At 27.3% G+C, this 15,431-nt stretch overlaps 1 protein-coding gene across 3 annotated transcripts in view; it reads left to right on the top strand.

Annotated features, from left to right (window-relative positions):
- LOC107457320 (calcium-binding mitochondrial carrier protein aralar1) overlaps nucleotides 1–11,967 on the top strand; it is a 37,803-nt gene extending 25,836 nt beyond the window's left edge. For 2 of the 3 annotated variants that reach the window (XM_043040274.2, XM_043040275.2), the window contains 3 exons: nucleotides 502–640; nucleotides 1,185–1,343; nucleotides 6,781–11,967. In XM_043040274.2, the coding sequence (XP_042896208.2) occupies nucleotides 502–640; nucleotides 1,185–1,343; nucleotides 6,781–6,836 (354 nt within the window). In that variant the 3' untranslated portion in view covers nucleotides 6,837–11,967. Of the gene's footprint in view, nucleotides 1–501; nucleotides 641–1,184; nucleotides 1,344–6,780 lie in introns of those variants that run through there. The other variant, XR_006224861.2, reaches the window with a different exon arrangement.
- Nucleotides 11,968–15,431: the final 3,464 nt, after the last annotated feature.

The following is a 15,431-nucleotide window of genomic DNA, read 5'->3' as shown; positions in this document are numbered from 1 at the left end:
ATATATATATATATATATATATATACATACATGAAGGAGAGATAGTTTGTTATTTTTGTAATTTTATTTTTCTTATGCAGTTACTTCTATTTAGTATGAATGTTTTCTTCCATGGCAAACAGTTATTATATCTGATATTTTTTGCATTATTTTATTCATTATTTTATTAATTTGGAATTATTTTTGAATTATGTTCATTTTATTATTTCATACCCTGGTTATTATTGCATAGAAGTTAAATGTCACGTTTCTAATTACCAAGCCTATGAAAGGTATTGTTCAATGGTAATTGTTGAACATTAAATGTCAATATTTATTACCTCGTAGTCAATATAATTATTGGTTAAAAATTAATTTGAAAAGGTAAAATTAAAAAGTAAATATCTAATTTTTTGTAATGACTTTTAATGGCATTTTGCTACATTGTAAAAAGAAAATTATTACTGTGATTATTGTAATATGTTGTTCTTTAAAACTCTTTTTGTGACATTTTGATTTCAGGGTGCGAGAGCATGTTTCCTTCGTGACATACCTTTCTCAGCCATCTATTTCCCGGTGTATGCTCATACAAAACTTAAATTTGCTGATGCTGACGGCCATAACGGAGCCGGTTCTTTACTGTTATCTGCTTGCATAGCTGGTAACTGAACTTTGTTTGTTTTAATCTTAAATTAATCTTTTTTACTCACATCTTAACTTAGACATCTGTCTTTTTTCTTTTTATTTAAACTAATAACTTTTAATGAAAGGTAAACACAGCTTATCAAGTTTTTAAAATCAATAAGGAGTTTTAAGATTTTCACAGATAACAAGGAAAATCTAAAATTGTCCAGAAATTTTATTTTCCTTAAAACAATGTATTGAATATTGCTAATATGAATATTTGAAATCGGATCCTCTGATTTGAGGTGAAAATTTACAGTTACAATAATTATATTCCGAGTAATAGGCATTTGAAAAAGAAAAATTACTCATTCAAGGGAATAATAACTTATACAAAAAATTACTTAATTCTGATAAAGTAATTACAATCATACTAAGGAAAATAATTTTTCAATAATTTTATTTTAAAAAATTTCATAAAGTAAATGTTAGCCTCAAAAAAAATAATTTTTTTTTCTTCAAAATTTTAAAGAATATATTAATCAAAATGACTGTAACATAATTACAACTTTTACTTGAAGGTGTCCCAGCTGCCTACTTAGTAACGCCGGCAGATGTCATAAAGACTCGACTGCAGGTTGCAGCACGTGAAGGACAGACAACCTACACAGGCGTCCTAGATGCATGTAGGAAGATATGGAAGGAGGAAGGTGGAGCAGCATTTTGGAAAGGAGGACCTGGTATTCATTAAATATTTTTCCATTTAACTTCAAGGCTTAAATCTTTTAAAAATAAAATAAAAACCCTTTTTGTTCTCATAATCATTCCATTCTGACAATCATATTTTTTACTTACAACTGCATTAGAATAAAAACAATACCCTAGGTAGGTTTGGGTATAAGATACCCCTTTGTAAGTATATGTTAAACTGTTTCATTAAAAAAGAAAAAAGTATTTCAACGTATCTACAGTAATTATTTATGTGTACTGTTAGCACATCATACAGTTAGCATCTACCATATTACTTTTTTTATAAAAATGTCAAGCAGAATATTCACTGTGTTTTCATTTCAAGGTTATTGAAACTTTATTTTAAAATTATTTGAATTCTGAATTTTTGAACTTAATTACATATTTAAATAAAATATTGGTATGAATGAATATTAATAAAATGATACTAATCATTTTATAAAAGTCTTCTGAATGTTTCTTGTCACAAATTTATGAGACGGTTCCACACATTTGCTGAATTAAAAAAGGTGATACAAACTGATAAAAGTATATTATTTTGGCCATTTTTGTGCCAAAATCAAAAATTCGACTTTTTACAAAATTTTTTTTTAAAATGAATGTTAATTCATTTTACAAGAGTGTTTCATTTTTTGATATACGTGGTGTCACACTGTCAAGCTTACAAGCCCAAGGATCTACTTTTCCTTCTACATTATTGAATGGCATGTGATTTTTCTGCTATTTCACGAATCTCAAGATTGTTGATATGCGGATTTTCAAGAATCAAAAGTTTATTTTCCGACAAACTTTTCTCAAGACTTCTGATAATCTAAAATTTTGATTTTGTAACTTTTGCAAAATCATGTTAACGAGACATTGTATGATAGATCCCAAAATATGAGCTGTTGAGTACTTAATTAATTAAATTATACTAGAAATTTCATTTGCAACCAAAGTTATTCTGAAAGTAAAAATTGTATTATTTTCAGGTTGCAAAATGTTGGTAGCCAGTAAAAATATTGGCAACTCCCCTGTTTCTGTTTTTTTTTCTTCTGCCAAATTGGAAATTTTGTTGATTACATCCATGCATAAAAATCAGATACTTACATATGGAATGCTTATTACAAATGAATGAAATACTAATTACTACATAATAAAATGATATAAAGTTTTTTGAAAGAAATTTCAAAATAATAATCTGTCTAATTTCGAAGTACAAAGTGTTATGTTTTTATAATTGATTATGTATATATTCTGAGAATTAGCAATTTTGCATAAAAAGGTACATTGTAGCAGTTTTTTTTCACAACTTTATAAACTGTAAAAAAATTTCTGTAAACCCACGATTTTTAATATGGTATGTTACTAGTGAGGTTTGAATGGCACATTTGGATTAAAACGTTTTGTTACACAGATTTTCCAATTTACTTTGGGAATTCGCACTGTAATTCAAATATTTTTTCAGTGGTTATACTTATGGCTTTTCATATAATTTTTAAAATCACAATATGAGTAATTACTTACTGATTTTTTACCACGTTCGCTCAAGTTTGCATTGATTACATCATAAATCCATGTGATTTGCGATCGTAATTCCATAATTATGGATTTTAACATGATTTTTGGAATTCCTATTTTATTTAATAATATTACAAAACTTGCAATCAGAAATTCGTAGAATTCACTGAAGTGCAAAGATAAAGAAAATTAAGATTTGTTTAAGATAATTGAATACACAGGCGATAATGGGAAAATGATTATGGTCATGTTAAATTCATCAAATTAACATGGGAATTTAATGGGAAAATGATTACGTTCGCTCAAGTTTGCATTGATTTCATCATAAATCCATGTGATTTGCGATCGTAATTCCATAATTATGGATTTTAACATGATTTTTGGAATTCCTATTTTATTTAATAATATTACAAAACTTGCAATCAGAAATTCGTAGAATTCACTGAAGTGCAAAGATAAAGAAAATTAAGATTTGTTTAAGATAATTGAATACACAGGCGATAATGGGAAAATGATTATGGTCATGTTAAATTCATCAAATTAACATGGGAATTTAATGGGAAAATGATTACGTTCGCTCAAGTTTGCATTGATTTCATCATAAATCCATGTGATTTGCGATCGTAATTCCATAATTATGGATTTTAACATGATTTTTGGAATTCCTATTTTATTTAATAATATTACAAAACTTGCAATCAGAAATTCGTAGAATTCACTGAAGTGCAAAGATAAAGAAAATTAAGATTTGTTTAAGATAATTGAATACACAGGCGATAATGGGAAAATGATTATGGTCATGTTAAATTCATCAAATTAACATGGGAATTTAATGGGAAAATGATTACGTTCGCTCAAGTTTGCATTGATTTCATCATAAATCCATGTGATTTGCGATCGTAATTCCATAATTATGGATTTTAACATGATTTTTGGAATTCCTATTTTATTTAATAATATTACAAAACTTGCAATCAGAAATTCGTAGAATTCACTGAAGTGCAAAGATAAAGAAAATTAAGATTTGTTTAAGATAATTGAATACACAGGCGATAATGGGAAAATGATTATGGTCATGTTAAATTCATCAAATTAACATGGGAATTTAATGGGAAAATGATTACGTTCGCTCAAGTTTGCATTGATTTCATCATAAATCCATGTGATTTGCGATCGTAATTCCATAATTATGGATTTTAACATGATTTTTGGAATTCCTATTTTATTTAATAATATTACAAAACTTGCAATCAGAAATTCGTAGAATTCACTGAAGTGCAAAGATAAAGAAAATTAAGATTTGTTTAAGATAATTGAATACACAGGCGATAATGGGAAAATGATTATGGTCATGTTAAATTCATCAAATTAACATGGGAATTTAATGGGAAAATGATTACGTTCGCTCAAGTNTTTTTTTCTATGTCTATTGGCTTTAAAATTCTACAAATTACTTTATATATATATATATATAAATAATGCTAAAAATTTAACCATTTAATAGTATTTCAGGAAGGAAAATTTATTATGAAAATTGATTATTTTTTACGAGTGCTTCATTATAAAATAAAGAAACTAAAAATCTTGATGTGCTAAAGCACATGTTAAGATTTTTTTCTGTCTGAACCATCTGTAGTGTATTTATTCAGTGAGTTCAATATTTTATTAAAGTGAACTGTAACTATAGGATTAATTTTTAAATAATATGATGGTTATTATTTGAATGCATGCAGCAAAACGGCTTCATCAGAGGAATCAGGAAGCCAACAGTTAAGTTTAGAATACATGTTTATTTATATTCACCACTTTTATATATATTGCTTTCCCACTTTTTTTTTCTTCAATTTTCTTACAACCTCATTCAATTTCTTATAGGATCCATAAGTTTAGTAAAAGTTGGAATAATTCATGCTTTATAAAATTTATGCTACAAATGCTTCTGAGAAACGCATGTTATTTTGTGTGAATTTTTTTTATTATTTATTTCAGTATACATTTAGACATAAAAATTAATAACCAGTTTAGCACCTTCATGTTTGTCATCTACTCTATTTTAATGTGTTTCATTTTCCCTACATTATTATTATTTTCTTTTATTTAAAACCTATGTAAATTTTTATTTTACTTTGTAAATATAATTTTGACTTTTTAAAAAATATATAAGTTATGCATCTCTATTGAATAACTTGTCTTGATTTGTACAATTTATCAATGCTTTGCATGAACTTCAAAGTTCCTAATCTATTAGTTTATGAAATATTCTAGTTTTGTTTATCAAGTGACAGAATATTTGTTAAAACAGGAGAGATTTTATTTTCAAACAATATGACACAGCATTCCAGAGTCTTATAATTGGGGTTGTCACCAGGAAAAAAGATTGAAATTTGCAAAACATATGCAAAAATTTTATGGGTACATGTTAATTTTTTTATTCAATTGAGCAGAAGTTTCATACAAAATATTAAAATTAAGTTAATCTTGCTCTTATTTTGTCATTCTTTGCTTAACATAATTTCTATACTTTGAAAAGGTTCTTTTAGTGCCTGTAAGTACTGAAAAACATCAAATTACTCAGGAAAGTATAAAATAACTTTCTCTCTTCAATTTCCAAAAACTGTATGCAGTTTTTAATTCGTTGAAATTCAACTTTTTAATTCATCAAATTCTTAATTTTAAGAATTCAGAAAAATTTAAGTGAGTACTATTCTAACAAAATGTTCATGTTTCAGGCCTCTCTCAATCTCAATATTATGAATTTTAACAGTTAATCATCTTAGATTTAAATGAATTACGATATTTGTTTATTTTTAAATTGGATGCCACCCATACTATTTGCTCATCATTGACGTTTGGAGTAACAGGGTAGTTGTCACTGGTAAAGCAAAGGGAAGACAGCCAAAAAGGCAAAATTGAACCAAATTTCAAATGCTAAGAGCAAGAATGAACATATTTAATTGCAAATAAAATAAGCTGAAATTTTATAGTTTTTGATTGGGTTACTTTTTAAAATTGGTACGCAAGATAACTTTGATGTTGAAAAGTTGTATTTCGAAAAAAGACTAAGTGCTAAAAATAAAAAGAAAATTGAATAAATATGTGCAATATTTGAATTGCTGCACAGAGATAAACTTTCTGTCGAAACTAAATTGGACTATTCTTCTCTGATTTATCTATCCTTGTTAAAAATCTGGGAATTTTTTGTTGATGTTTTAGAAAATTAGGAAAATATCTGGAATGCTTTTAATTTTAAAATGCAAATTTTTGATTTTAGGAATGGTGGGAACTTGAGAATATGGACTAAAATCCTTTTTACACGCATTTAGAAAAATTGAAAAGGTCTTCTGGTTTTAATATTTCTTATAAGAAATAATTTTAGACTTGTCGTTTTTATTTGTTTTTGCATGATCTATTTTAAATAGGAGCCTTTTTTTCAGTGTAAGGATGAAAAAAAAAATAAGTCACACTGTTTAATTTTCTCCCTGTGTTTGAAATACATAAGGGAACTTATTAGATGGTCAAATCTCTGTGACTGCATGAGAAGATGTTTTTTTGAGATAAACATTTATTATTTATTTATTTTCTTTTTATAATAACAATTATTTTTTCTTTTTATAATAAAAATTTAATTTGAAGTTCATTACTTCTCCAGTTATGTTCTCATCAGTTAGTCGTTTAACATTTAGCAACATCCTCCTATATTTAGCACTGCTAGTATATAATTAGTATATTCAGCAACATCCTCGATTTCATAAATTCTATCAGATTTCTTTTGATACCACCGGTATTATTCCTTATTGATGCTTTTGAGTTATAATTTCTTAGTGATGGTCAGTTCTCACTTTGGTAAGTTTAAGTGAATCGTGGAAGATAAAAGATATGGAATCATACCTGGTGGAATTAAAAAAATATTGAACACTTTAAAAATAGGATCCTGTTATCATTTTGGTTATATTTCATGTGGTTCTGGAAGTAACTGTCCCTAACTTTTTTTATTTTCTGTTTTTTCCTTGCAGGAGGCCAACGGGCTCACAGACTAAAGTGACGACGGGAGAGACGCAACGATCCCTGAATCCAGATCACATTGGTGGTTATCGCTTAGCCAATGCCACATTCAGCGGCATGGAAACCAAATTTGGTCTTTTCCTCCCTAAGTTTAGGACACCTCAACAGCTGGCTTGAAAATATTTTTTTAATTAAGCAATTTTTTTTAGTATTTTTTTAAAAAAAATGACAATTGTAGCTCATAGGACTTTAAAAAAACGAATTCTGCAAAAGGAATATTTCTAAAATATTTATAGTGCATTAGAAGAATGAGATTTAGATTTAATTTACAACTTTTGGGGACTTCTTGTAATCAATCGAAAGCCATGTTGCAAAACTCCTTTCAGCTTCCAGATTTCTGCTCTAGCCTTATAATATGTAGAACACATGGCTGATGGATTTTACAAAGAATCTTTTTTTTTTTTATACCCGCTGTTTCCACTAGCCAAGCTAACTTCTATATGCTTCTTCAAACATAGTGTACATAAATTTATTTTTTGACTAGTGTAATTATGTTAAGGAAATAATTCCCATTGTGAATAGTGTTAAACATTTGCACAATTACTCTCCCGATGGATTGTTGTTATTTCTATGAATGGTGCAATAATTGTTAGTTATAAAAAATGCAATGAAGGGGTGTGTGTGTGTGTGAGGGAGTGTTCTGTTGTGTATCACCCCTGCAATTGATTGTTTGCTCAAACATTAAGAAATTTAGTTTTGATATCAATAAATTTAGACAAATCTGCAGCTTGAACAAATTTATAGCAATTAAAATCCGCATTGGTTTAAATTTTCTCTTCTAGAAAGCTTAAACCTCTTTCAGTTATTTCAATTTAGAAAAGTTCTAAAAATTAAGGCTAGTCTGCCAAAGAATGCTTTATGTATTTTTCTTCACTGTCGTAAAAATAATTTTGAAATGCTGATTTTTGTTTAAAATTTCGATGTTTTTCTCTAAAAGGAAAACGAAGAATGAAAGAACTTGGTTGTTATAACATATTCTATTAAACTGCTTTTTTACATTTGATTCATTTAAAATGTGTGCCTTTTAATGAATTTATGTTATCTTCTTCTATATAATTTCACTACCTTTAATCTAATAATAGCTGTCAGGTAAATTCCAGCTTCAGAATTCCAAAACAGCACAAATCTATTTTTTTTTTACCTCATAATATTACTACTTATACATATATTCTATGAAATACAGGTTTCCTTTAGGCTACTTATTTTTTTTGTCTTTTTGTATTTTAATATATTTTTTTCATCAACACTTAAATTTCTTAAAATGTTCCATTTTTTTGTTTGCCCCTTAAAAATTTTCTTGTGAACTGTTCGGTTTTTAAAGTGTTTTGTCTTATAGTCCTGTAGGAAAAGTATTATCTGTTATCATAAAATTGTCAAGACTAAAAATTCTTCTTTACACTGTCTTCAGACTTAGGATCCTGATATTTAAATGTATTTTGATATATTGTAAAAATAACGTGCAGAATTTTTTTTTTAATGATTTCAATAGTTGAAATTAATCGTTGAAATTGTAATTTCTTATGCGTTTTCTATAGATGGACAACACATCTTACTAAAATTCAAATTATTTGTTTATTGTTAAGAGGTTCATTTATAAAAAATTAAAAGTATCAGAGAAGATGAATTTTTTTTCATAATGATACTTTTTCAATGTTATAAATCTACTAATTTATTCAAACATTATACAAAAAAACTAAAAATTTTTAAAAATGAATTAAATTATTAATAAAAATGAGTAGAACCATCATGTCCCCTTTTCAACTCAATTCTCAATTTTCTCTCTGCTATTTTCTCAGCGCCATTGCAATCTAACTTGATTTTTTTTAGAAAACCGCCTCATTGAAATATAAAGTCTAAAAAATTTGTTCTTAAGCAGTGATTTTCCTATTGTGAAGAAGCTGGCACTGTTGTTAAGCATAAACAGAGACTCAACTGGTTTTTCCCTCATTGTCAACATTATTTTCACTCAATGAGTAAACCTTCAAAATTTTCTCACATAAAAGGTTTTATTTTATATGAAATTTCTATTATAATAACACTTCTTAGCAAATTTCGGGTTATTAAATGTGTGTACTTAATTAATCTTAAGGTGCAGAATTTTGTGAAAAAATCAAATCGTGTGACACTTTCTAGGTATATAAATGTGATGTAAATCATTGTTTCTAAGTCGCCGGTACATGGATGAATATTTTATTAATATAAATTTTATTTATAATTAGATAGATTTAAGGTTCAAAGTTTTTGTTAATTTTTTTTTAATTGTAAAGAGTATGTGAATGACCTGCTCAAAAAATTGTTTTTAAAATCAAAAAAGTTGTCAAAAAAGTGCCACGATTTTGTATTTGTTTATATTATGCCAACTGACCAAATTACTAACCTTACCAGTATGCAATAAAACACTGAAATATTTTACAAGTTCTTGAAGCTAATCTGGTTAAAGAACATTGCTATAAATAGCACTCTGCAATACAACCACATTGCATCATCCATCTACATCTTGAAAATGTGGAGTCTTAAACTCCACTTAGCCAACAATTAGCTGTTATAGAAGTGCTTTACTTTTTTTTTAATATATGAAATAGTTAATTTTTTTAAACAGATTATAGCATAGTATTCTTGATACCAGTAAAAATAACATCTTTAAAGAAAAAAAAATGAAAAATGAAGAAATACTCTGAATCTTCTAATGTTAAGGAAAGCATGCAAAGCTAAATATCAATTTAATTTGATAAACAAGAACATTTTCTAAGTCATTTTATTGTTACTTTAGCTAGGAAAGTAAAGTATGAAAAAATTCAATCTAAAACAATTTTTCAATTATCTTAAAAAGGTTGCTTGATATGATATTATTGAAAGCAATTTCATATTCTACCTACGTAAAAAAAATTGTACTAAGTTCTGAACTTCAAACCAGATGCAAAATAGCTGTTGAGTAGATATCATTTATGCATGAGCATGTATTAAAAAAACCCTCTTTCGAATAATAAAGTAAAAATTATCAGATTTAAACATTTGCACATTATTATGCTTTAACATTTAGTGATTATACTTATTTATTGAATTCAAATAATTAAATTATCCTTTTAAAAATACACAAGTGTTTTTTTTGAAAATTATTTAGTTGTGAATGAATGTAATTTTCCCTAGTCAAATATTGAAAACATATTTGACAGGCATATTAGTCAATTGGTAAAATAATCCTTATTCCGCCATTTGATCAATCAGATAATTATATTCGTCATTCTGATGCACAAAATAATTCAGCTAAAATCATTGTTCAGTGCATCCCTTGAATAAATGTGTTTGATTTTATTATAAAAAATTGTGCCATGCAGAGAAAAATGTGATAGTTAGATTTATTTAAAACTATTTAGTTCAAAACTTTGCTAGATAGATTTGTGCAGTTTCGGAATTCAACTATTGAAGTAATGCAGAATGTGTTCTCTTTCTTATACAATAAGTATGAAACATATAGTTACCAGATTGTAGAAATTTTAGAGAGTTTTAAAAAATCATTTTTTTAATATATCCAATTATGAGTTGGAGAACTCAACAAGTTGTGTGATTTGTTAATATTTTTTTCTGAAATAAACATTAATAATGAAAAAAGTCTCTTTTTTAAATTGTTTTTAGTTTTAAAGATTTGTAAATCTTTAAAAATATTTCGCTTTTATATTATTTAAGCTGCTAAAATTGCTAATGAGAAAAAAATCTTTCTTCTAATCAAATTAATTCATCAGTATTTGCTATTGTTTTACTGATGGGATCTTATTTTGTTATGCTTCTTTATTGCTTTAAATGAATTTTTTTTAAAAATCAAAATAATTTATTAATGTCATTAGTTTATTAACTATAGTTCATGAAAAAATCCATTCCTGGTGTTCAGAATAAATATTTAGTTCTTATATTTATAATAAATCAGTCATTTTTCTTTTTAGTTAGCTTATTTTTTGTTTTGTTTTATGTTATTTTGATTTACCTTTTTATTTTTTAGTCCCATTAGGATTGAGTTCTTAAAAAAAGATTTCTTTTAAATTCTAATCATAATAAATAATAGGTATAGAATTTTCTTTATTTAGTTCATATATAAGTAATTTTTAGAATTTTGTATTTAATTTAGATTAGTGTGAATGCAACAGTTTATCTGCATTCACAATAAAATGAGAAAGTTGTGTATAATAAAATTTGAATTATTTTAAAAAAAGTATAATGAATTATTCACATTCTGAATTCTTTTGTTTATGATTCATTCCCACAAATTCTTTAAAAAAAATTCCTTAATATTTCTTAATGTATAAAACTGTTTTTAAGGCTCTAAGTGCTTATTTTTCATTTTTAGACTTACTTTTTTAGGCTCTCAGGTTGTTCATTAATATGTTCTTATTTTTGGCATCTTACAGAAGAATTATTTTTAGTAGTTGTGTATGATATTTGTCGATGTTATAAGCTCTTTTTGTTTTTTTCATTTGTTGTAAGTCCAATTAAAACTGTAACATTTTAATGATGTAGCATAAATCAACCAATTCTGTAATGCCTTTTAAATGAATGATTTAAAATTATTTTATTTGTAATTTTGCTTACTTAGTTGTGATCCGTGAGTTTTTTTTTGTTGAGCTTTTTATTTAATTGAAAACTTTTGTTCAGATTGATTGTTTCATTCAGGTATTCTATTTCAATGCTAAAAAAGAGAAGAAAAAAAATTAAAACTATCTTTAATTATCATATTACTTAAAGTATTAATCATTACAATTTGCACTATTTCTTGTTTTTAACAAACATGCTAAACTAATCTTGTGCATATCATAAGCAATTATACAATCACTTGTAAACATAATTTATTTATGATTGTAAATTTGATTATGAAATAAGAATTGTTGAATTTTTGGGAAAATTAGTCTAGTCACAACATAATGTTAGTTGAAAAAAAATATCAAATTGAGTGCTGGTTATTCTTCCCACTATTGCCTTTTAAATATGCATATAATGCATGCATATATATTCTCATAATTCTGTAAATTTATGTAAATTATTTCATTAAAAATAATTTTTTTATCTCTGTCTTATTTTCATTGCTATATAAGTCACTTTCATTTTCATTAACATAAATTTATTCCCTATTGAATCTTTTTTTTTTATTTATACAAAACATTCTTATTTTGCCTTTTGTTATTAATATTTCAGAAAAATTTTCTCAAAAAGGTAATTCATGAATATACTTGTTTTAGGGATTTGCTTTCTTTATGGATACTGGATCCTGAGGTACTACTATTTATTTATTTCTTACCTCAAACATCAAAGAAAATTAAAGATATGGTTTGTGAGTTGCTTACAAAAATATGCAATTTTCAATACCAAATTTCAATAGTACATAAAATAAAAATACGAACCACCCTAAATAACTTTTGATCTAATGATTGGATCTTCACGTTTCGGGACTCATCTTAGAGGTTCGGTGGAGTGGCCTCAAATATGATAATTACTGCAGACCAAAATTTGAGCCGCTCTCTTGACCAAACTATTGTGACCTTATTTCCCAGATTATGGCTACCCTTTATAACTTGAGGATCAGAAATCCGAATCCGTTAAAAAAAAAGGTATATTTATTCAGTGAAAGCACGTGTCTAATTTCGTAGCTTAAAATATCTTCTTCAGTAATTAGCATATTTAAGGTCATCCCCTTGAGCCATTAAAATTGAGTCCCAGAAAGTAAAAATCTGATCATTAGATCAAAAATTATTCAGGGTGGTTCGTTTTTTATTTTGTGCATTCAACAGCAGGATGGTCATCTGCCTCTAAATACCTGTTTTCGCTTGCTTCAGTACAAAAAAAGAGTTATCCATGGATGGTTGACTGAATGTAAACCGGAAATTTTCTAAATTTCTTCCTAAAACCGGAAGAAATTTAGAAAACTTCCTGTGTATCCCTCCGCTTGTGTTATACTTACGAGGCGATGTGTGAACAGGCTTAATATTCTAGAAGTTTTTCAGCGCAATTTGGGTGTTTATTTACCTGTAATTTTACTGTTCATAAGATTTTTATTTAATTTATAAATTCTAACAGATCGCGAGCTTAAAAACAAATGTAAGAAAATTAATACCACAACATAAATAAAGTGTAAGGTTTGCCATGTTTAGTGTGTCATCTCTTATTTGGCTATATTTGTTTAAAATATCGCCGTTTGTTATTTTTTGGATATTATCATAGCGTGCTTGCGGAGTGTTCCTAATTTATTTGTTGTTTGTTTCGTTAAAATTTAAATGAAAATAAAGCGTTATATTGCAAACACTGCAAATATAATGTCATTGGATGGTACGTTTTTCTAGGAAGTAGTAAACCGGAAATCTTACGATGAATTTTCACCTCTAGCGCCATCTGTGCTTAGCTTTACACGGTCAACCATCCATAAGAGCATACAATGTTGCCATTTAAACTGTAGTCAATTTTTAAATTATTTAAAAGATAACATCAGTGACTTTTGCTGGCTTATAGCTCTGTTTAATCTTCTATGAGATTTTTGGGAGTTAAGAGCCCCTTTTTATTAAATATTTATCTTTCGTTCCTTATTGGTACAAATCAGATCAACGTGGATACTTTCAATGAGTATGGCTCTAGCATCTCCCAATAAGTATTTTAATATATATACAGGTGGTTATCAAAATAATGGAAACACTTGTGAATAAAAGCGACATTTGAGAATTCGCATCATAAGCATTAAAATATAATCTTACCTATTAGTTTTTTTTAATATAAAAAGTAAATATATTAGTATTGGTATGAGAGAGCTTTAGCAGAGTTGTCTACGTTTTGATTTTCTGTCAGAAGCGGAAAATGTCAGACATCACAGATTTTCAGAGTCGCCAAATTGTAGGAGCCCGACTAGTTGGAGCAACAGTGACCGAAACATCCCAGCTATTAGGCGTTTCTAGAGATACGGTGTCTAAAGTCATGACAGCATACACACAGCGGGGAAAGACAAGCTCAGCAAAGCAAAATAGTGGACGGAAGGAGAAAGAGACCGACGGGTAATGAAGCGGATTGTAATGTCTAAAAAGAAAACAACTGAGCCAAAGTGACCGCAGAGCTCAATCAGCGTCTGGATTCTCCAGTGTCAACAATTACAGTTAGGAGATACCTTCATAAAGAAAGCATTTACAGCAGAACACCTTCATAATCTAGGATGTTTCAATTATTTTGATAACCACCTGTATATATATATTAGTTCTGTGTTAAAACCAGGTTCTATAGTTTAAAATTATTTTAAGTCAACTAAAAGTAATGAAATGAAATTAAAGTTACGAAATTAGCCAATTCATTAGGAAGAGTTGTGATTGCGGTAAATCTTGTTTTACATAAGTTGAATATTACTATGTTAAGTTAGCTTTTTTATTGGAGAATTTAAGAGGAATTTGAAGTGGGTGTAAACTTTTGAGGCACATTGAATCTTAAAAAGTCATTTCAATTTATCTTGATTAAGAAGAGTTTATTTATAAGAAAATGTTTGATGTCTAGTGTTAGAAATTTTGACAATGTTATACTACAACTAAAATAATGCTTTTCGAAAATGGAAAAATATCCCAATTATGAAAATGTTATGAAGGAAGGAATTACAAATCGTATTTATGAAGCTGACGTCACATTTCAGAGCTTAGTATAGACATAATGTTCACAGAAGAAAAACAAAGTTTAAATAATAAAAAATATTGTATTTTTCTTAAATTTTTCTTCTACATCTTCAAACTAAAAGCGAAGATAAAACAGAGATGTTTATATTGACAATAACAAATTTTCTTTCGACATTCAGAGAAACTTTCGTGTACCTATCGTTTAAAAAGGAGAGAAAAAAGAAAAAACTTTTTTCCTTTTCTATTTTTTACATACCTTAGGGGTTCATCCCATGTGTTTGCTGAGCTTCTCATATTTTCATTTCCAAAACATTTTTCGTTTTTAGAAATCGGAAAAGAAGTTTGTTTTCGTCATGTGGTGTTTATTTACTTGCGACCCTATTCTATGTGTAGCTCGCCGGAAATATATGGGCTAATCAGATTACATTCGCATGCTTTACATAAAAACAATTTTCCAAAAAAGCAACGTTATTAGATTAAAGAACAGTTTTAGGTGAAAATAGTTCGTACAATCTTTTTTTCTTCTGCGCTATTCGATCCCTGTGTATATAGTAAACACTTTGTTTTTTGAATGAGAAAGTACGATAACAGAGGATAGATGCAAAAGTTTTTTCTAAATAGTTAGGCCTACTGCTTTTTTGTCTTTTCTGTATCTAATGAAGTTAAGATTTCTCTTATCGTACATACCTCTAAGTATTATTTGCTTTTTAACTATATTTTGCCCGTTTTTTTTTATTAAAAAAAATGAAAATATTTTATTTTCTTTAGTATCAGAGATGACAAGTTTCTACTACTGTAAAAAAACCTTAGTAAAAACACTTTTGAAGAAATAGGTTTTTTTTTCTGATCCAAGTAGTAGAAATAGGTTTCTTTTAATTATGTATTTTAAATAAT

Source organism: Parasteatoda tepidariorum, chromosome 1 (assembly GCF_043381705.1).
Source record: "Parasteatoda tepidariorum isolate YZ-2023 chromosome 1, CAS_Ptep_4.0, whole genome shotgun sequence".
In the NCBI taxonomy this organism is placed as follows: Eukaryota; Metazoa; Arthropoda; class Arachnida; order Araneae; family Theridiidae; genus Parasteatoda; species Parasteatoda tepidariorum.
Note: the sequence above shows the minus strand (reverse complement) of the source record. Positions and strands in the feature narration are given on the sequence as shown.